General features: G+C 40.6%; 1 protein-coding gene and 1 long non-coding RNA gene across 3 annotated transcripts; one reads left to right on the top strand and one right to left on the bottom strand.

The window, feature by feature from the left end:
- Positions 1–22,847, top strand: dhx36 (DEAH (Asp-Glu-Ala-His) box polypeptide 36). 2 transcript variants are annotated; one of them, XM_054617688.1, is made up of 26 exons: positions 1–611; positions 1,380–1,516; positions 1,682–1,798; positions 1,878–2,094; positions 2,779–2,817; positions 2,930–3,100; positions 3,299–3,378; positions 7,578–7,652; positions 9,614–9,780; positions 9,887–9,968; positions 10,074–10,214; positions 11,394–11,499; positions 14,246–14,333; positions 15,132–15,187; positions 15,323–15,387; positions 16,001–16,144; positions 16,538–16,655; positions 17,682–17,780; positions 18,419–18,592; positions 18,740–18,826; positions 18,916–18,999; positions 19,147–19,246; positions 19,402–19,492; positions 20,468–20,588; positions 22,005–22,157; positions 22,239–22,847. In XM_054617688.1, the coding sequence occupies exons 1-26, from the start codon at positions 339–341 to the stop codon at positions 22,473–22,475; spliced, it is 3,222 nt and encodes a 1,073-aa protein (XP_054473663.1). In that variant the 5' UTR covers positions 1–338; the 3' UTR covers positions 22,476–22,847. The 2 variants fall into 2 exon arrangements, with proteins under 2 accessions (XP_054473663.1, XP_054474283.1); XM_054618308.1 differs by lacking the exons at positions 22,005–22,157; positions 22,239–22,847 and adding an exon at positions 20,813–21,223.
- Positions 5,146–6,164, bottom strand: LOC129109078 (uncharacterized). The gene is made up of 3 exons (XR_008531994.1): positions 5,942–6,164; positions 5,553–5,616; positions 5,146–5,351 (listed from the first exon to the last, which is right to left on the bottom strand). It is a non-coding gene; the product is annotated as an uncharacterized LOC129109078 (long non-coding RNA).
- Positions 22,848–23,081: the final 234 nt, after the last annotated feature.

Here is a 23,081-nt window from a genome sequence, read left to right as displayed (position 1 = left end):
GCCGATGAACTCGAACAAGCACCATACTAAAGAATTGCATTTTGACAGCATCATCTGACTGTTGCTGTGTTAGGAGTTAGCGTTAACTAGTGGTGGGGGGGTTATCATTTTCAACTGTACATTTAATGCTAACTATCAAGAAATGAACAGTAGGCAGCTACGTAGCTTTAACTGCAGTCTCTGACGCACACGTCCATTCAACACAGCTAGGCATTGCCGCTTAGCAACGTTAGCATTAGCGAGTAGCTAACGTTCCAATACACTGTAGCATTGCCTAGCTTTGCTGGTTAACAGCGTTTTAGCATCCGGTGCTACCACCGCTTGTTTCTGACGGCGGTATGAGTTCTGGATACGGTGGTCGAGGAGGGAGAAGAGGCAAAAGAGGAGGTCGAGGATACAGAGATGGAAGCAGAGAACGATGGGACAGAGAAGGAGGAGGAGGAGGAGGAAGAGGAGGAGGAGGTTCGAGTGGACACAGTACCGAATTTGACCAGGACCAAGGTGGAGGTGGACAACAGGACCGTCCCCCTCCACACCTGAAGGGACGTGAGATCGGCATGTGGTACGCGAAATACGGAGCCGTGAGGAGGAAGCAGGGTGACCGGAGATCGGTATGCATTGTGTTTGGTTACGTGCTCTTGCAAATTGTGTTGAGCAGAGCCGGTTATGATGACAGGTGACAGTTCCTTCCTCGCCAATTTATTAACACCTGTAGTGGTCACCTGAGTTCAGAGTGCCATATTCCCAAGCACAGTGTGGGGCATATGCTGATTTTAATTGGCAAACGGTTCAAAGCACAAAGTCTATGTGCAGAAATGTGCACCCTAATCTGTGGGCAAAATCCTGCAGATTGTGGATGTGGTACGCCACCCAGATCCTAAGACATCTTATTATAGATCAATTTAGTGGGTGGACAATGGCCTAAACGATAGACGCATCATCCCTGAATGTTTTTCCAACTTTGTGTCATCAAACTGCATGAAGTTGCACTTGCCGAAGAGACTTGGATTTGTTTTTTTTTTCCATTTACTGGGTTTTGAATGGGCATCTGAAGTCTGAGGGTGAGATAATTGGTTTCACAGCTTAAAGCAAGCCAACCATATTCACGGGATATGGCAGAGAAGTAACAACAGAAGTTGCATAGTGCTAAAAGAGCAAGTAATCCTTCAGCTATCACTGAAATGCAAAAATGACTTCATGTGTATCGCTGTTACATGGATTTCACATTTCTGAGGGATTCAATGGGATTTTTCAATGGTGTAATATATAATTTGGTACAACACTTATAACATTGGTTCAAACCAAATGCTGGTGACACATTTGTGCAGGTTAACTGCAAGGTTACTATTAAACTTTCCCCTTTCCATGTCTATGTGCAGCGGACGGTGGTTCAGATGGATGAGGCCAGAGAACAGCATATTACCAAACTGCTCAGCTCTGTCCAAAATGATCGCCCTGGTCCATGGAGAGATGGCAGGGAAGCAAGAGCCTCTACGTCAAATAGCAGTGGTCATTGGTAAGAACAGCTTGTATAGCTATTCTTTTCAAGACTTGCACACTGTAATTTTGGGCTTACCATAATGAAACTGGGAAAACTGGATAGGAGGAAAGTGTCTGGAGTGTCAGTTATTTTTTCAGCTGCGAGTGCTGACTTAAATGCCTATCAAATTTGTGCATTCAGTTACTTTGATGGGGACATGGAAGAGGAAGAGGATAAAAACAAGATTGAGCTCAAATCTGAGGACGAGGAGGAAGAAGTTACTCCAGGCCAGAAGAAAGCAACTCATAAATCGCAACGGTAATCACAAAACAACCAATATTGTCTGGTGATCCATCGCATTCTGGATATTTACGCACTTTAATGTTTTTCCTTTTAGTTACTTCTCCCAGGCAGCCGTTAAAGATGAGCCTCCAGAAACTTGGGATGATGATGAAGAAGAGCAGCAGGAGAAGGAGGAGAAAGCGACACTGAGAAAGAAAGACAAGGACCTGGAGTTCTTAATCCATGAAGTAGCCAAGGACAGTTTACTTGATGACCGCTTAAAGAGAGATCTGCAGAGCAAGAAATCAGATCCAAAGTACAAAGAAATGCTGGTGAGCATACAGATTAGTATCAAGTTCATATTGTGAAATGTAATGATTTTATCATGTGTCTGCGCCAGACTTATTGTTGGTTTGAATATTCTTTTAGATATTTTTTAGACATATATTTTTTAGATAGAATGCATACCTTTTAAACTAAAAAAGTTGCGTTATTATTTCTGTGGGGAAGATTAAGTTTCTAAAGCAAAGAAGAGTGGAGTAAAAATAACCAAAGCTAAAACAACTATAGGATAATTGGAGATGGGCACAGCATGTGTTTTGATAATTAGTTAAACCTGCATGTTAATTTGCAAGAATTATTTTGCTTGTTTTGTACTCTGAGATTTACCATAATACAGAGTAAGGTTGGGCAATATGGTGAATTAATATCTCACAGAAATATTATAATATCCCATATGTAAAATATTGGTAAATGTTTTAAAAAAATGAATTTACAGAGCAGATTATTCATGGTATCACAATATTATAATGTCACATTATTCTGCTGAGTGAATATTGAGGAATTACTGATTTACTGTCGACCCACTGCATATAATCTGGTTTGTAAGATTTAAATAAGAGATGTTATGGTATGTAGAAACTGAACCCATCATTAAGTTATCAAGAAAAAAAACTATTCTTCATTTTATTGAATTTCTTCAGTCCTAACAAATGTCTACAATTATTTTCCTTCAGAAATTCAGGGAAAGACTACCATCTTATGGCAAAAAAGAGGTAAGTTTTGTTTATTCCACCAACTCTTAAAGCAAACGATCTCTTCCTCGTCATTGTTTATTCTGCTAAATAAAATCGTATCTTCCTCATCTCATGATCTTTCTGTACTCAGGTTCTGGTTGATCTTATCAACTCGAACCGTGTCCTGGTGGTGAGTGGGGAAACAGGGTGTGGAAAGACCACCCAGGTTACCCAGTTCATCCTGGATGACTACATCAATAGAGGCGTGGGCTCGATGTGTCGTGTGGTCTGCACGCAGCCTCGTCGCATCAGTGCCATCTCGGTCTGTACTCTGTTTGTTTTTCAGCTCTGATGATGTTGGATTTTATGTTGCTTTGTGCCTACCAAAGATAGATGTGGTTGCTAAGTAGTGTGATATTATGTTTATGGGCTGCATATGTCATTTTCCTCAACTGTCACGTAATTTAGATGGATATTCTTTTAACAATGCTGATTATGTTTTGTGCGTGCTTCCTCTCAGGTAGCAGAGCGTGTAGCAGCAGAGAGGGCAGAAAGTGTAGGGAATGGAAATTCTTGTGGTTACCAAATCCGCCTGCAGAGGTAAGGAGGTCTCTTCGAACATATTTTGTTTAAAGTTATCGACATAACTGATGCTATAGCAGCATCTACGCTAACCTCTTTAGGAGCCGCCATTGTTGTTTAGAACCAACAGTTGCCTCTCTGTCATCCTGCAAACATAGCCAAAGGCTCAATCACCATTGTGTAATCTTATTCTGTGATGGATAAGAGATTTAAGACATTTATTCAAATGAAAATCGTTGAGATTATTAGTTTCAAGTAAAGATGCGCTGATAAATTGGCAGCCGAACAAAACAGAATGTTTCCCAGATGAATGGCCACGTTTACAAACGTGGGCCGCCACCGCCTCATTATGGATTTATGTCGGCAGACAGCAGCACAATTAGTAATGTCACAACCACACACACATGTCGTCGCAGTGGAAGTTCCTCAGCGTGAGTGAAGAAGACATAAAGCACGATTTGTCAAAACTGGAAGTCCAAACTAATAAGTGAGGAAAAACCTTTAAAGCATTATTTTGTTATATTGTAGTTCATTCCCAAACATGCTGCACAGAGTAATCGCAGTGACCGGCTGCGACGATTCTTGACGTGTCTTGTCACCAACTAGCAATGATCGCCATTTTCTTTTGTACCAGTCAAATGAACACGGAAAAACAAAACAGTTCAACATACGTTCTACTCCAATTCTAGTTCTTGTTCCACATTCTACTGAAAATGAAAGGTGACTGGAATTTCTCAATATGTGCAACGATCTGATTCAATACCAGGCAACTGTTCTGGGGGCCATGTAAGCTTAATGCTTACAGGGTGTTGTGTGAGGAGTGTGTCTCACACATAGGACCCAGCATAATAAAACACACTAAAATAAAATAAAAAAAACACTCTTATCTAGAACCCTCAAGAACATATACCCAAAAGCAAAGCATATGGGAAAGATTGACAAACAAAACACCACAACAGAAATCTAAATTCTCAATTAGGTGTAGTAATAGTTGTAGTGGAGGCAAAGAAAACAGCAGAAAAAATGATTCCTTCCAGAAAACTCCAAAATCCAGTCCATACTTCCCACTCCCAATAAATCCCCAAAACTGTAATAATCCAGTTCCACAATCAGACCAGTTCAATTCAGCTCACTTGGGGAAAACAAAATATATTGCTAACAGATTTTTTACCAGAGTTGCCTGCGAGTCATTCGAAATCCAGTGAAGTTAAGTCCAGGTTCTGACAAGTCCGTTAGGGTTAGTTTACAGCTGCTGTAGCACGAAACCCCAGAGGAAGATACAATCGCGGTCTAAAGAACTCCCATGAATAGGCTTTATACACATGGTGGTGTTGACGTACTTCCAGTGAAAACTCAGCTAGCTTAACCACTTCTGCTCTAGCTCATCTGTACGGTCTACCCTTAACGTGGTTCAGACATCCTCATCACCTCGCTGTAAACATTGGGAATTGCTGGTTTGTAGCAATTAAGTTATTCCGGGGTCACCCGAAATATCATCAATGCTGTCAACTCATTCAGGACCATACTTCTGTCCTTCGCAATAACATGTCAGGCATCAACAACTCAGAATTATGCATTAAAATATCCTTAATTTCTGTTTTGAGTTTTTCCAAACTCTCTTCTCAATTCAATCACTTGCAAAATACCAGCTGATGTATGACAATTAGAAATGCACACGTGTCTATAACAATTACTATCATTAGACAGAGCAAGATTTATCGTATCCTATAACCACAAACATGAGCGTTTGATGTTTTTAAAAACAATGACTAGAGCAAATGATGGTAGAGATGATTTATTCAGTGATATAATTTAAAAAAAAGACTAGACAAAGAAAAGAACAAATGGATAAACAAAATGAACAACCAAGACACCAATATCAGTCATCAGCATGCAGCAGCTTCTCCCAGTCCACATAAATGGTGTGAAACAATTTGTGGCAGTTGTCACACTGGTCTGACGGCCCTACTTTCTCTTTCCAGAGCTGTGACCTAGAGAAAATAAATAAATAAATACAAAGAAAAATTGCCTGATTGTCAGTTGGCATGCACTGGTTGATGGCAGAAAACTGGACTGTTGTGGATAGAAGCAGATTGAGGGGCCATTGATCTGAAAGGTTTTCCAATAAACATAAACAAATAACCATGAATAAAATCAAAGTACTATGTTCCAAAAAAAAAAGAGGTACTTACTCTTACTCTCTGGGTTATAACACTCCTGATCGGTCACTCTGGGGCTGCGTATGGGGGGGTAATTCTACAATACATGGGTGCAGTTCAACATTAAGACGTAATGTAAATGTAAAAGTTTGTTATAAAGACAGTAAAGAGTACAATGACATTTGAAAACAAAAAAAACAAGACACATGTTAACCAAATACTTACAGTTCATAAACACTAAATAAGTTTAAAAAAAAAAAAAAAAAAAAAAAAAAGAATTGCAGCCAAATAATTGTTTATTTAATTTGACTCATTTAAAATAACAAGACACACATAAAGTTAGCAGTACCAAAGACGTTATGCTAGCTTTGGCTAGTGCACAAACATGTTAGCTAGGGGTCAATCATACATTAGCATCTTACCTGTAATGGTGGGTGAGCAGCCGTTCTCCTTTTGGTTGCTAACACATGGCCCGATGTTTTAATTAATGAAACAGCTGTCTGTTGGCGTTAGGAGAGCCGGACGTGACCGAGCTAGCTAACGGAATGCGGAGGAGGTTTCAGATAGAGATAAATAAAAAAAAAAAAAAAGAGGGACTACGAACAGCCACGTTTCTGCTCCAACAGGACGGTCTCACCGCTCTTCGTAAACTGCGCCATCTTGGATTTTAGCGTGGTCGCCATTTAAACAGATGTCGAATGAATGGATTGGTTTACGTGTCGGGGTGTGTCTGTGACGGGGGTGGGTGTGTGTGATGGGCCAAAGTATAATAACATCTCATGGTAGTGATGGCAGAACGCTACAATGCCACTGATATAATGGTAATAGTATAGCAGAATAATGGAGTACACCCTTTCAAAGTCTTATAATGGGAGGGAAAACCCATTCTGCTGGATGAAGTGTTGGTGATGCGCTTATTAAATTTGATTAGATTAGATTATTTGTTAGCCACACATATTTTGTTCTCTTCAGCACAGATACATAAATGGACAACATCAGTATATAAATTAACCCATGTAAACACAACAGGCAATATGGAGGTCAACAAAAGGATCAAGGTCATGTTCATATATATTAAGTACATCAATAAAGTAAAAAATATCAAGGTCATGTCCATATATTGTACAATAAATCAATCATGTAATTCTTATAACAGGCCTACATGTAACATATTACAAAATAAATTTGTGATAAATAAAAAAAAACAGGCAGCAAACCTACCACCAGTATTGCAGTATTGACAAACTGCACACATTGCACAGAGAGAATGATGAATGGATCGGGGGGTTAATAGCGGCACAGCAGCTCCTATTTGCCAGGAGGCCACTAAGCAAGTAAATCCAGCCACAGCGCCTTGCCCCTGGCAAGCTGCTCCTTCAGGAGCGTCTTTTAATTTTTTAATAAAACATGCTTAATTGCTGTTGTCAATCTATATCACTGTTATTTATTATCTGTTTTCTTATCTTTATTTTCTATATGCTGTTGGTTCATTGCATTGATGATCTTATTAGGTCCACTGTGTATTTGCTTGGTGTGTGTGTGGGTGTGTGTGTGTGTGTGTGTGTGTGTGTGTGTGTGTGTGTGTGTGTGTGTGTGTGTGTGTGTGTGTGTGTGGGTGTGTGTATATACACCTACCTTTTGGTATTAAAATAAATGAGAAGTAATTTCAAGATGTCTATTCAATGGAGAAAATGTTCATCTGTAATACTTGTGCGAAGTATGATATGAAGATAGTGTGAACACAAGTGCCTATTACAACTAATTACATTACTTATAGAAAGCATTTTCTGTATTGACAACATTTTTAAGCATCATCAATCTTTGCTTAATGTGAACTTCTGTGTACAGACTGACAATAATTCAATATCAATCTTAGAGCACCTAACTTAAAAAAAATGTATTGTATTATATATTGTCTTTTAAAGTCGCATACACAAATGTAGGAAGATTAACAGAGAAACCTGAGACTCATTCTGGTATATTTTGTCTTCACTTTATACTACTCTTAATTTGTGTCACTTGGGAAATGTTAAGTCTTTTTCTGTTTCTATTTCTCAGCCGGTTACCACGGAGACAAGGTTCGGTCCTATACTGTACAACAGGCATTATTCTTCAGTGGCTTCGCACAGATCCGTAAGTCACCCCCCAGCCCTGCTTCCTTATCAGCGTCACATCTTTTCCCTGCGTTTCTTCTCCTCTGCTTTTCCTTTTTGGGTCTTTGTTGCAACTGTCCTTCCTCCACTCTCTTATTCCATCTGCGTCACTCTGTTTTATCCCCATTGATTTGTGGTTGACTGTCTACTGTCTGTGGAAGGAGCATTAGTATGGGTCCCCATTCTCATAGGCAGAGAAATGAAGACACATACACACACACACACACACACACACACACACACACACACACACACACACACACACACACAGCTTCTGTTGACTCATCCCTGCATCCTCATCCTTGCATTCTGAGTGTCTTCAGGAAAAAAAACAACACAGAGACTAAGTGAGAGTGCCAGCTTTTTCTTGTCTTGCTTCATGGTCTGTTCAGACTTGGCAAAGCTCTAGAGAGTCATTTTAGGACTACAGGGCATCTGGCAAAATGCTGCAAGTTTTGGCATTAAGATGTATTTACGCAGCAGCTTGCTTACAAGCTGACAGTTGTATGGACTGCAGCTATGTTTACCCTTGTCAGTTTTTTTTTTCCAGCCATCAAGTGATGAATTTATATTTTCAGTCCCACAGAGCCTTCTTACTCATCATTAAACTACTGCTGTACAGATATGCACAGAACCCAAAATATGTCAGACTGACCCAAATATGTGTACCGTATTTTCCGCACTATAAGGCGCACTTAAAAGCCTTTAATTTTCTCAAAAAACGACAGTGCGCCTTATAATCCGGAGCGCCTTATATATGGATTAATTCTGGTTGTGCTTACTGACCTCGAAGTGATTTTGTGTGGTACACGGCGCTCTGTCAACATGTTTTAGTAGACTTAGTAAACTACAAAGCCGCACCGCAGCAGCATCACGGCCACCGTAGTCAGGAGCGTCGCGGAGTAATACATACTGTGCTTCACCATAATATTACAGTGTGTGTGTATAAGGACCAACATGGCTCCTGTCCAGAGACACGCTTACGACGCGGACTGAACACTCAAGGCTGTCAGTCACGCAGGAGAACATGGGAATAGAGCAGCTGCGAGAGAATTCAACATTAATGAATCAATGGTACGGAAGTGGAGGAAGTTTGACTGACTGACTGTTTTGTTTCGCTTAATGCGCCTTATAGTCCGGTGCGCCTTATATATGAAAAAAGATCGAAAATAGACCATTCATTGACAGTGCGCCTTATAATCCAGTGCGCCCTATAGTGCGGAAAATACGGTATATATATATATATATATATTTTTTTTTTTTTATGAACTGGACCTATCTATATATCTAATATAAGATATAAAAAGTCAGTCAAATACGGCATCTAATTAAAGCTACTGATTGAACCAAAGAATGTAAAAATAAAATAAAATTGCACCTACGCTTCATGGTTCAAGAATCATGCAGCACATTGTGAAGAAAAGCAAAACAATAAAAAAAAAAAGATCTTCTTGGCAGAAGTATTAAACTCCAGACATACTGGACACAAAATAGCTATTTTTTAGGCCTATTGAGAACATATGCACTGCCTTTCAAATTGCATACTTTTTCTTTTTACTTATAGTACGTACTGCAGCTGCCCTTACAAAGTATGTTTTGTTGCATGCCTTATGCCTTCAAATGGGACGCACTACTTTGTCATAACATTGCACCTTGAACTTTGACCCTGTTGCTCAAATATCTGCTGCGCAGAGGATTGTGGGTCAGAATAGCCAGAAAAAGCATGCTGGCTTGCGTATTGTAAAATGCAACTGTATGCAGTAGGACATCATAGTATTTCTGGCATACTGCATTTGACATACTCTGTATTGGGACATGCAAAATCTTTTTTCTGACATACTAAATAGTATCGACGTATGGGTATTGTAACGCACAGAGCAACCTAACCTAAAATCAACCACTGACTAAAACATTTTCTTTAACTTTTGGTGTATGTGTCAGATTATTGTCTAGCATCAGCCACCTGGTGTTGGACGAAATCCACGAGAGGAACCTGCAATCTGACGTTTTGCTCGTCATTGTGAAGGAAATACTCACCCATCGGGATGACCTCAAGGTCATCCTCATGAGTGCCACGCTCAACGCAGAGAAGTTTTCAAAATATTTTGGTATGCAGCCCACCAAATGATGTTCGTTCACCACTGATTTTGCAGGTTTATTGTTTTGGATTGTTCCTCCCTCTCATCCACCTGTTTCCCCACGTCAAACCTTTAGACAACTGTCCAATGATCCACATCCCTGGTTTGACGTTCCCAGTTGAGGAGTTCCTACTTGAAGACGTTGTGGAGATGACCAGGTAGAACAACACTGCTCCCAAACACACACATACAAAGACAGTCGCAGGCTAACATGCACCCATACACACCCTTTTTTTGTTTTAATGGGGTCTTGTGTCTGCCAGGTATCGTCCCCAGAATCAGGACCGTCGCCCCTCATGGAAGAAAGGCTTTATGCAGGGGCGCAACTCCAGGCCTGAGAAGGAGGAGAAAGAGGCTGAATACAAGGAGAGTTGGCCCTGTTATGCACACACACTGCAGGGCAGGTGAGTTGGTGAGAACAGCTGGGTAGTAAGCTGTTAGAGCAGCTGCCAGGTTGATAGATGTGTTGTTTAGGTGGCGAATGGGAGGATATGGCTTAGTGACATTAACATTTTAAAATGAATAACTCCTTTTCATTGCGGGTTTGAACTTTACGTTTACATTAGTGTTTAAAAGCTGAATGTAGAGCAGGGTAAGTGCTTTGGAACACTTGATCCTTTGATAGATTTGTTAGGTAAACACACATTTTGTACATCTGCATTGATGTGTTGTACCTACGCCTTAGGTGGCTGAAGTATGCAAAAGACAATGTTGTAGCTCATTTGCGCCTTTTAATGTAACTACATGCATAGGTAACATGGGCTAAACAAACACTACAACAACTGTAATTTACTACTGAATCTTTGTGGGGGGGGGTTCCATCCAGCAACTGCTCCAACATTTTTGAGGGGACCAGCTCCACTTCTCAATAAAACTCAACAAACACTATTTTTTTCATTTAATACAGCTCTTTGCAGTGCAGTCTATTTGCTTTGCCACCATTATTACTGCTCTGTGTCACTGAGTCAGTGCGAGAGGATGTAGACATGATTACTCCTAGTGTACTGTTATTGTAGAAAGTGTCCTCAAGCCCAACGCTTTCTGAACGCACAACCCTACAATCATGTAATGACAGTCAAGGGCAGAGCTTTAAGCAAAGCTAAATGCCACTTAATACACTGTATGCAGGTAAAGTAAGTTCGAACTTAGTAAGTATAATTCAGATTTAAGTGGCAAATTAAGATTAGAGCCCATTTAGCATTTCATGGCTGTGTCTTACAAAAATGAAAATGTAAAACGTTGTCTTAAAACAGTAGTCAGGTGCCCATAGAAACACTTTTTCTTTTTTTTTTTCTTTTTTTATATATTGATCATTCATCCTGACTATTCTGAGGTTTCAGCAGTGTGTTCAGGATTCAAGAGATTTGGTTGCCAAAAAAAAGTCAAAAATACTTTGGAATTATTTGATCAATGCTCACTGAGTCTGTTTAAAAGGAAAACAAAAAAAAGGCACTGAGGTAATGACATAAATTAAAGTAGCAGTATTTATAAGCGCCCCCACCCCCCCTGTGATTCTTTGCTGATCTGCAGTGTAATGTGTTGGATTGTCTTTCTATTCATTGTCTGTGTCCCATGTTTTACAGATACTCTGACAACACCATTGAGACACTGGAGATGTTGGACAATGATGACAAGATTGACCTGGAGCTGATCGTGGCACTGATTCGCCATATTGTGCTCAAGGAGGAGGTGAGTTTAACTTCGTATGTCTGGTTTCAGGGCAGCCGTCTGAAAGTGGCAAAATTCTGGTGTCTTAAATTAGTTTTTTTTTTAATGAAGTTCATTGTTCTCCATTGAATGGGATTCCTGGGAGTTTGTTCCGTGGTCACTTGTCCTGTTCAAGGATTTTTGTTCTTTGACTTGAAAAGCTCCCAACATTTTGATCGTAGAAAGCTGGACAGAGCAGTGCTCCATTAGGAACACGGTTTCAGATCAAATAAAAGTGATTAGTTGACAAGGAGAGACGTACAGTACATTCCTAGGTAGAGCAGATGGGAGGAACAGGGAGGGCTTGCTTCCAAACACAGAGCGAAATTGGATCAGAGGAAATAACACAGATTCTGGCAGCAGATCTGTGCTAATGAGTGATCGAAACAGATGCTCTCCCAATGCACATTCATTTCCATTTTTTCCTCGTTTTGATTTTATTTCAGGTTTCAATTCAGACTTTGTTAATGTGGAGTATAATGTCAACTAAGTCAGATCAGACGTCTCTTTTTACTCTGGGAATGTTTTAGATATAACTACACACGTATCAGGAGTTGCAAGTGCAGACGAAATGAAGGCAGCTCAAAACATTAGAAAAATTGTTACTTTTTCAGGAAATCCCCTGTTCAAGGTTTTTTTTTAACTGTTTCTAGTTAGAGTCACGTAGGTCAGTGTTGACATGTGTGAAAACAAAGCTTCACAATGAAACCGATTATCAAGAGCAGTACCATTCAGTGTCGGCATTTGTCACTATTAAAAGGGAGAAAACAAGAGTGAGGACAACTAAGGAAATAAAGTACTTGAATGGAAGGAAAACAATTGATACTGCTCTCACTTTTTCTGTATATTTCCAAATTGAAGTGAAACCAGTTTAATTTATTTGTTAGTTTGTGGTGCATCGGAGAGAGAAACAGGAATAAGTGACAGGCCCAGAATGAGATGTGACTAACGCAGTCAGACAGAATAATTATCCTTTCCCCTATGAAGCCGTATCCCCATCAGTCATGGCCAACCCGAGCCAGTGGACCAGCTGATTCGCCGTGGCATTGTCAAACGGCCTGAGAGGGCACTGCCTGATCTCTGTGACGGAGTTCTGAACCGAGGATATGGACCATCTGCCAGACTTTCTGCTGTGATGATTGGTTAATTATTTTGTAGGAATCCGTGATTAGACACCTAGGGGGTTGACATACAGGCAATAATGAACGTGTGTGTGTGTGTGTGTGTGTGTGTGTGTGTGTGTGTGTGTGTGCGTGGAGCGGTGTGTGTGCTTGCCTAACACTACAGAGCTCGCTGTGCCTTTACTTGATTTTTAGTTGGAATTAATCAGAGCCGCTTTCTGTTCTGCATGTATGTGAACATGTGCTTCTGTCAGGTTGTCACATGGCACACCGCCTGCATCTCTCTCCCCCTCTCTTTCTCTCACACAACACACATGCACGGACATTAACAAGCACAGATCCAGTCCCCAGTGGGTGCCAATATGTGAGCACTGGTGATAATAATTGGCTTTAATTAAAAGGCAGAGGTTCTCAGGACCCGGAAGCTATTTTTTTTTATGTCTGTTCTTCATCTCCCCTTCCTCTCAGGAAATGAAAGTACCTTTTTAAAGACTGGGTTATTTTGTACCAGCCTAATATTATCCTGACTATAATTTTTGTTAAATTTTAGGTCTTTTAATGAAGCAAAATTATTGAATTTGTTTATTTCTGACCTTTTCAGACTATGTGAGTAGTTAATGATTTCAAAGCCAGGTAGCAAACCTTAATCATTGTTGTGTATTGACTGAAATGTGTTTGTAGCAACTGGCATCAAAATCCTGGTTTGGTTCTGTTTAGTTATTCTTTGGTCAGAGATGAGGAAACTCTGCCAAACTTTAGACCGTGTTTAAATAATGTAAAAAATCTTGAATGGCTGCTTGTGGTCAGGTGACATTAAACACTGATGCATTGAGAAGTTTGGCATTTTGTTAAAAGGAGAAAAAGTTTAATAGAAAAACATGTTCTATTTCTTAAAAGTTGATTGTAATCTGTAAATCTATTTTAGGTATCTTATCTCGCAAGTTCAATTCATTGCATTATTCTTTGTGTCCTATTTTTTGCCGCTACAATAATACAATTGCCCCTAATCAATCATTCAAGGTATCTTTATCCATTGTAGCATTATATGATGTTGTTTTTATGTTTGAGGGGCTGACTACTACTTTAAGTGGTCATCCTTTCCATTGTCAGACAGCTGATTGTGCATAAATTAGCTTGCACTGGAATACCTCCAACTTCATTAGCCACCATCATCTGTTTATCCTGCTGATGTTTTCTCAGCTTGCATTTGTGTGCCTCTATATTTTCCAGGTGACTAATTGCCTTTTTTTTTTTTTTTTTTTTCTTTTGGCTGCTTTCAGATAGTCTATCACTGTGGTAATTTTGCCCTGTAGTGGGAAGATGTTGTTGTCATTATGATGTTGGCAGGCAATGTCAGGGCCTATTGTGTAGCCAAATGTGGAGGCTTTGGAGCTCAGGGCAAGTCATCTCCCATCTTCCTCGGCTCAGCTCCTCCGAGGACACGGGCATCTTGCTCACTGGGCTCAGTTGTTGCTGAGGCTCCTCCAGCTAATGGCTGTTTGTATCTGTTGGCAGTTTGGTTCTTGTTGTATTTTCTCTTCTAAAACCCCGTTGTTTTTTGTGTGTCTTTCAGCTTAAAAGTGTTGTGTTGTATCTTTGTCTGACAGGAAGGAGCAATCTTGGTCTTCCTTCCTGGTTGGGACAACATCAGCGGTCTCAATGACCTGCTTGTGGCTCAGCAGATGTTCAAATCAGGTACACGCATGGAAACGCATATATGTACATTCAAGTGACCTTAGTGTTGATAAACTTCAGAGGAGATCATTATTCACTTACGGTTGGGATTTTTAAGTACTTCTCCACTTAACAATTTTCTTCACTCGGATGTTTGACCTTCACCGTGTAGAACAATGTATGAGCAGAGTTTGAAACTAGAAGGCTGCTTTTCACATTCAGCTGTTGGAAGGGAGAATGTTTTTCTGTCTGTGCCCAACTTAAATGTATATTAGATGCCTATTCGAACATGATTATGTGACTAGTTTGGACTCTGGTCCAATATAACATACAGAAGTGTGTAGAGTTGAAAAGGAAATAATTGTTAGTTGCAGCCCTAGTTTGATATGAAAACTTATAAAACCTCAAGTGCACATATATTGAGAATGGACTTTTCAGTGAGGAAGAAGACATCTTGTATTCTGGTGTTCAAACATTTTGAAATTGATGGAGAAGGAGTAGAAATATTTTTTTTTTGGGTTTGTTCCAAGGACATTTTTTTTACAAGTCATAAAACATTAATGAAGGGGATCTTTACATATATTGGATTTTCAAAAAAAAAAAATGTTTTTGTGTTTTTCTGTCTATATTAAATAACAATATAAGCTTTGTTGCCAAAGATGAACAGATGGTGACAGATTGTTGATTTCTTGCTATTTACCAGGATATTCAAGGTTACATTTTTAGATATAATTCTTAAGCCTCACACAATAGAAGTATTATCTTCATTTGGCAAACGTTTCTTTGTTTGAGTTTTTATTTTGTGTCCTGTTGTTTCAGACCGGTTCATTATCATCCCTCTGCACTCCCTCATGCCCACCGTTAATCAGACGCAGGTTAGTGTTCTTCTGTTTCTCTCTGGGCCTATCTCTCTAACTGTGTATGTCTCTGTGTGTGCCGATTGTCCTTCTTTACTCCCTCTTCAATATCACAAAAGTCCAATCTAATGTTCCCCCCCCTACTCTTTTCAGGTGTTCAAAAGGCCTCCTCCTGGAGTTAGAAAGATTGTGATTGCTACCAATATAGCTGAGACCAGGTATGTGAATATGTGCGTGCGTGCGTGTGCGTGCGTTTGTGTGTGTGTTTTTTGGGGGGTTGTGCAGCTTTTGTACTTACTCCTTTTGAAAAATGTATTTTTGGCTGTTACATCTGGTAAGTTTGGGAAAATGAAAAAAAAAAAAAAAAAGAAGAAGTGATGACTCTTTGTCCCAGTCTGGCGTGTATGTGTGTGTGCTTGTGTGTACCAATGTAATGCAGTAGGTCCAAATCATTAATAGAACCAGCAGATTTGGGACTAATTAGCATACATTTCTTTTATTTATCATGGAGTCTGTCATATTGGCTTGGATGGAGCACACACAGTCTCTGTCCCGCAATTTGTTAATGCATTCACAGCGCATCGTGCACACACAAACTGAGCGATTTAAGAAGCTGCCTGCACTCCCCTCACGTCACTCCACTAAATATAGACTCTAAACCTACCAGAGGGCTATATTTTATTTCTTTACTTCTGAATGATTGCGTGCAAATCTTAGCTAAGCATTCGTCACGGACCGCTTTGAAGAGTTTTTTTCTGTCTGATTTGGTCTTTATTCCAGATTCACTTTTTCTGTCTCTCCCTCTTCTTCTCTCTCTACTCTTCCTCACAGCATCACCATAGATGACGTTGTTTACGTTATAGATGGAGGCAAGATTAAGGAGACCAACTTTGACACCAACAACAACATCAGCACGATGACAGCAGAGTGGGTCAGCCTGGCCAATGCCAAACAGAGGAAAGGACGAGCTGGCAGGTATGTGTGTGGATTTAACGAGGGCACACTGTATATTCGTGCCTCTGGGTATGCAATGCTTATCTGGAAGCACTATTTCCTCTTCTATCTGTCATCTCAGCCCTCTGTCAGTCTTTCCCAACAGCCCACTCCTTCCTGCCTAGCCATCTGTAAACACTGAGAAAGGCAAAGCGTAGTCACTCCCAGGTTGTTTCCAGTCATTGACTCGAGACTTTTAACTAGCTCTGACATCAAAGTGGAGAAAGGCCCAATTAGCAGGAGCTGCTTACCGAGTGAAGTTTCATCCCATTGATTTTTAAATTAAGCTCTTGTCACAGGACTGATGTAACACGCTACCTTTTTTTTTTTTTCTCCCCTCTCTGTCCCTCTCTCTGCTTCTGTGCATATATCCAGAGTGTGTCCAGGGAAGTGCTATCACCTGTACAATGGTCTCAGGGCCAGCCTGCTGGATGCCTATCAATTACCCGAAATCATGAGGACACCACTGGAGGAGCTCTGCCTGCAGATCAAGGTTGTCTATGTCGAGAGAAAGAAAGACAGAGACAGAGTGACAGATAGAGACAAATAGGTGTTGTCTGGGGAGTTGAGATGAGGACAGGATTGCCGTGAATGAGTTTAGTGAGTGCAGAAGGGGAACGAGGACAGCGCTGCTGCTTTTGGTCTTGAGTTGAATTACAGCCTCTCCTGCCTAATGAGACCTAGGGATGAACATTCTGGGCTGACTCATGCCCTTATGCTCTCTAGCCCTTTCGCTCCCTTTTTGCCAAAAACAAAATCATTCCTCTAACATGAACAGGCGCTTTCTTCTTCTTTGGTTGCTTACTATTTTTTTTTCCCCCTCTTTTTTAAATCCTAATACTCCACTCAGACAAATTTCAACCCGTGCTAATGGAACATAAAGCCAAAGTTCACTCCGTTCTAGTGTTTGCAATGATTGTTCTCACCGGTGGCTTTATTCAATATGCATTTGAGTGTGTGTGTGTGTGTGTGTGTGTTCCCCTACTTCACTTGGATGTATTGGGGATTGTGTGATGTGGTTTTTGAAGCTAGTGGGTGAGAGGAGGACTAATGCATCAGGCTGTCCTTAGAGTGAGAGAAACACTGACAACATGCTAACCCTGAGCAGACACTCTAATGCACAAGCACGCCAACACCAACCTATTAGTCAGACAAAGAAATCTGGTCGCTTCCTTACTTTTCAATTTCTCACAGGTAGATGTTTGGTGTATTTAAAAATCTCTATTTATGTGGAGGTGAATAGGTATTTAGTGTATCATCTTTTGTCATCATCATTTTGATTCTGTGCTCAGCCCCTCACTAAGAGACCTAATGGTAATACTGTTGACTCAATAGTAGCAAACCATGAGAAGCTACATACATAAAGCTAACTGCAGTAGACCTTACTATAGCTATATACTGTGCTACCCACAATTCAGTTCTTCAAATGAGAAGCAGTTGGACCAAGAGAGGGGAATTTAATATAAAAATAATGAGATGTTTTTGCTGATGAATGTGTAATGTGATGTGTGCCGCCTAGATTTTGAACCTTGGGTCTATAGCTCATTTCCTGGAAAAATCCCTGGACCCTCCCACTACAAACGCCGTCAACCTAGCCATCAAGAACCTCCTAGACCTGGTAAGAAAGAGTAAAGATCATAAATACATTTTTTAAGAGAGGTTAAGAACAAATCCGAAACAACAAGACGGCTGCAACTAACAATTAATGACATTATCTTTATTGTCTTGTTTGCTCTATTACTTAATATCAATGTTAATGTTTTAAAATAGCTTGTTTTGTCAAATCAACGGTGTTTTGTTATAGTAAATTGATCATTTTTTGATTTTAGACTAACACATTTTGGAATGAAGTCGAATGACTTTGGAAAGTTTCATTTTTTTTGCTTGAAAAATGAATTGATTTTCAAAATATTTTAGCATTAATTTTAGTGCTGATGACTTAATTAATTAATTCATTGACTTATCGTTTCAGCATTAATCAACATTACATACTTTTTTTTTAAACCAAAGTCTATATTGCCGGCAAAGAAATGTACCAAAGTCATTTGAGAACCAATAGCATTTTACACAATTCAAATTAATGTAAGAAAGTGGTATGTGACAATAATGAAACTCAAAGGGGATGCTTGTTTTGCATGTTTTATATTTTGGGATGTTAATTATGTGGATATGTTTAAAAAACAAAAGTGCGTTGAGTTATTGATGACTAAAGATGTGTGATTTTCGTCTGGCTTTTGTGTCCATGTTGTGTGCTAGAACGCCCTGGACCGTTCAGAGAACCTGACAGCACTGGGTTTCCACCTGGCTCGCCTGCCTGTGGAGCCTCACATTGGCAAACTCATTCTGTTTGGAGCTCTGCTGGGCTGCCTGGACCCCATGCTCACCATTGCTGCTTCTCTCAGCTTCAAAGACCCTTTCTTCATACCCCTGGTAGGGCACTGAGTTCACAGACACGAAAGCTTGTGTCAGCAGCGACACACGGGCACACTTCAACACTTTGCTGCACTTTACTTCCTTCTTCTTCTTTCATTGCGAAGTAGGCATTAAAGGAATATTAAATGCATGTGTCTGTCTCAGGGTAAAGAGAAGATGGCAGACATGAGGAGAAGGACCCTGTCCAAAAACTCCAAGAGTGACCACCTCACTATTGTCAATGCCTTCCAGGTAAGACAGCCCACATCTGTCACATCTGTCTTTTATCTCTGTCTGCTGTGTAAATTGTTTCGCTTTTAATTGATCCTTACATTGACCAGGGCTGGGAGGAAGCAAAACACCGTGGTGCCAGGTATGAGAGGGAGTACTGCTGGGACAACTTCCTGTCTGCCAATACACTCCAGGTCAGCCCGGCTGATTATGAGTGTTGTGCTAAGCTCTATACGGATGTGCTTTGAAAATAAAACCACATTACATGTTTAAGTTGACCTCTGCCCAGGCAGATGAGGACATTCAGCATTTTTAAAAGCAATTTGTCTTTTATCATTCAGATGCTGCACAACATGAAGGGTCAGTTTGCTGAGCACCTAATGAAAACAGGCTTTGTCAGCAGCAGGGACCCCAAAGACTACAAATCCAATGTCAACTCCGGTAACTAAGAATCAACTATTCATCAGCTGGTTGCAATTCAACTGTCTGAAAATGCTCTTTCTTACGAATCTTAAAACCAGACCGTGGAGCAGTTATTCAATACAATATGCAACATGCTCATTTTTCATTTCTCCAACTCTTACTTCCTTCATCAGACAATGAAATGTTGATCAAGGCGGTGATTGTAGCTGGTCTGTACCCGAAGGTGGCAACGATCAGACCATCTGGCAGCAAAAAGAGGCCTAGGTGAGTCTGCCAATTCAGTGCGATGAACAAAGACAGACAGGAAAGAGCTGCAGAGTACACAATCATTCTTATTGGATCAAAAAAAAAATTCCTCCACAATCCAATATCTCATCAGACCTCTCAGGTAAGAGTTTTGTAAGGATCCTGTGACAATTACCTGCGGCTATGCTGAAAAAATGTCAAAAACAGAGGTGCTCTTGCAGCTGAAGATCAATGCAGTCATCATAAAACCGGCCTCAGGCAACTGTCATGGGCAACGGCTGTGACTGCTATGAAAAAAAAAAAAGACAGACGCACGCAACAGGGAGACAGACACACACTCTCACATAGGCCTGTCACTGCTGTTTGGCTCTCTCAATGACAGCTTTAGACCCAGTTGCACAGTGAAATTGCCAGGGTCATTTCCTCTGCATAAGTAATTTTTTCAGCACTTGGAATGCTGAGCCATTTGAAAGTTTTCAGATGATGGCACCACATAACTTCAGTATTTAATGGGCGCATTGCTCAATGAACAACTCTTTGTTTGTTTTGCTGCTAGATCAGACCGCCGTCTGGTACAAGCAGCTTTGTTCCCTGCAGTCAAGCGGGTTGGTTTTGTCTGGCTGACACACAGGAGAAACCCGGTGTCACTTTCATGTTTCAACTTGTCTTTGGTACCCGCAGGAGGCATTCGTTCTGCCTTGTATTAACAAGCCAAAAGTTGTTTCTAGAACTGCTTCTGATTTATTTTGTGTAAGATCTGTGGAGTACCTCTTTTATTGACTAGAATTCTTTGCCATATACTCTAGTGCACGGTGGCAGTCGCAGAGAAATTTGGTGCGATTTTCCACCTACAAAAAAAAGATTTGCCCTTCTGTTCCTGTGTCGGTTATCGAGATAATCATGGTCGTTTTTCGTTTATCTATTGGTTTTACCATTGTTCGTAACCCTAACATCCAGACAAATACATGCACTCTAACATCCTATCTTTCTCAGGGTTAAGGTGTACACCCAAGCTGATGGAAAGGTGTGTATCCACCCGAAATCAGTGAATGCTGAAGAGACTGAGTTCAACTATAAATGGCTCATCTACCACCTCAAGATGAGAACGAGCAGTGTGAGTAGACGAGGTTACATGAGAATGCAATGACCTGTGTTTCAACCCGGCTGCATGACCGTTGTGTTTTTTTACATTGGAGTGCGTATTGCTGTGTCTTGTTGATTTTGTATGCGTCCCCTCTGAAGGGTGCGTGAGAGTGGAAAGAGGGACCAGTGGTTTATTCCAGCTTTACTCCGAATGAATATTTGATTAAAACGCTGCCTTTCAACTCGCCCTCAAAGGCTCTCGTGCTTCAAAGCTTCCAGACACAATGTAAGAGGTGGTGGTGGTGGTGGGGCAAAACGGCCAATGCGGCCCCTGACTGCCACCCTCTCTACCTCTCCATATTCTCATCTTTTTTTCACCCCTCTTTACAGTCCCATTTTCGCCTCCCTTCCAGCTGTCTGTCTTTGTTCTTTCTGTACCATCTCTCCTTTTATATGTCACCATTCAGCAGGAAAAACACCTTTCATGTCCTCTATGATTGCTGCCTGTGCCTTTTGTCTCTCACTTTGCTGCCTTGGTCTTTATGAAGAAAAGTGTTTTGCTGGATTACATAATCATTATTGCCATCATTAAACTCTGTTGGTTTTTTTTAGTGGTTTTGTGCACATATAAAAGTAAGGTATTGAGAGAGTGCAAGCTTGTCAAGGTCGTTTGTTTACTAAGTGAGAGAGAAGGAAGAAAAAAAAAGTCCTAGAAAGAAAAAAAAAAGGAAGGAAAGTGAGTGATGACGTTAAACTTTATCTCCTCTGACGCACTTGCACCTGGTGGTCCATTACATTACATATTCATGGGGCAAATGCAGTTGTCCCTGCTCTCTCCTTGCTTCCTTTTTCTCCTTGTCTCCAACCCACTCCACCTACCTACCTCTACCTTCCTCTAATGCTAATTTTCAACACTTCAGTCTGTTGCCTTCAACGCTGAAATCGTTTTTTCTTTTTTTTTTTTACCTCGGTCTACTGCTTATGTAATCTTTGTGGCTTTTGATTGCATTATATATAGCATCACCTGTATTATCGGTCTAAATACCTTCAATTTTTCAATGATATGTGAAACAAATTTACGTACTTTGTCATTTGTTTAAAAAAAAGATGGTATTTTTTTTTTATTTGGGTATCGATAGCCAAGCTACTCTGCATGAGCAGCTGTCAGTAGAGCACAGGGAGGAAAATGGATGGGAAAGAGTGCAACACATTTGTAAAATTCACCGACAGGGCAAGATGACATTTCTCTTAACACTGCAGGCACTGAAACACATTTCAAACTCGCACAGCCTCTCTTCACTAATGGGACACTTTCAGCCCACACCACAGAATAGCTGTCGGGCACAGTGTGTCATAATGATCCCGCGCCTATCGCTGACTGTGTAAGCGTGTTTACTGTCAAGCTGCTGTCGTTGTGTGTTAGCGACATCTCTCTGCGTATCCTCAGATCTTCCTCTACGATTGCACCGAGGCGTCCCCGTTCTCGCTGCTGTTCTTTGGAGGAGACATCACAATCCAGAAAGATGAGGACCAGGAGACCATCGCCGTGGACAAGTGGATCGTCTTCAGATCCCCGGCACGCATAGCTCACCTTGTCAAAGTAAGCAAAGGGCAAACTCACAACATAGCGAATGATGAGATTCATTTTACTGACCTCTCTTTTCCCCTGTCTTTTCTACAGAGTTTAAAGAAAGAGCTGGATTCTCTGCTGGAGGAGAAGATCCGTAACCCTGCTCCCGTGGACTGGCAAAATCGTCAGTCCAAAGACTGTGCTGTTATCACAGCCATCATAGACCTCATCACCACCCAGGAGAAGTCTACAGGTAGCACGAAGAGCTATGGCAAAACGTGGGCGACTGCCCCAAGAGGACAACACATGCACTTCGACGATGACGACGATGATGACGACGATGATTAGGAGTGGCCGGGGTTTTTGGGCTGGCTATGAAGAGAAGAGCCTCAGAAATGACTGACTGCACCCACGGCCACAGAGGTTAGTTTGGATATTAATGACAACCAGCTGGCATCCTTGAAAGTGCTTCTGAAACCCAGGACGCAATAGGACTGGAAAGTGTTATGCACTTGAATGACTCCTATTATTGTTTAGTTTTTTTTTTGCCCATTCTGTTATTATTTTTCAAGGACCAATTCATGTTTGAATACACTCAGTAGCCATTTAGTTTATTCGGTTTAGATGCATCTTGCTCGTTTTTTAGCAATGTCACTTAAAAGACTATAATGTTACTTAATGGACTGCGGAATAAAGAAAGGATCAATGAAAAAAAAAAAATGCCTGGCTTTGTTTCATCTGCTTTACTAAAATGAAATTTAGGAATTAAAAAACAAAGTGATAAACATTATTCTGAAATATTGCAGGCTCTGACGTTCTCTGATGGGAGAGCACCATTTGTTCTGAGCTTTGAGGGAGTAATCACTAAAATCACCTGGGTAATATTTGGATGGAATAAAGACCTGCATAGATTATTTCTCATGAATATCTGAATAAAGTGCTGCTGGCTGAAGG

Source organism: Anoplopoma fimbria, chromosome 1, assembly GCF_027596085.1.
Source record: "Anoplopoma fimbria isolate UVic2021 breed Golden Eagle Sablefish chromosome 1, Afim_UVic_2022, whole genome shotgun sequence".
NCBI lineage: Eukaryota > Metazoa > Chordata > Actinopteri > Perciformes > Anoplopomatidae > Anoplopoma > Anoplopoma fimbria.
Note: the sequence above shows the minus strand (reverse complement) of the source record. Positions and strands in the feature narration are given on the sequence as shown.

Coding starts and splice junctions, on each gene's coding strand:
- dhx36 (XM_054617688.1), top strand. CDS start 339: ATGAGTTCTGGATACGGTGGTCGAGGAGGGAGAAGAGGCAAAAGAGGA. Junction 7,653..9,613: donor CAGTGGCTTCGCACAGATCC/GTAAGTCACCCC, acceptor TGTATGTGTCAG/ATTATTGTCTAGCATCAGCC. Junction 9,781..9,886: donor GAAGTTTTCAAAATATTTTG/GTATGCAGCCCA, acceptor TCAAACCTTTAG/ACAACTGTCCAATGATCCAC.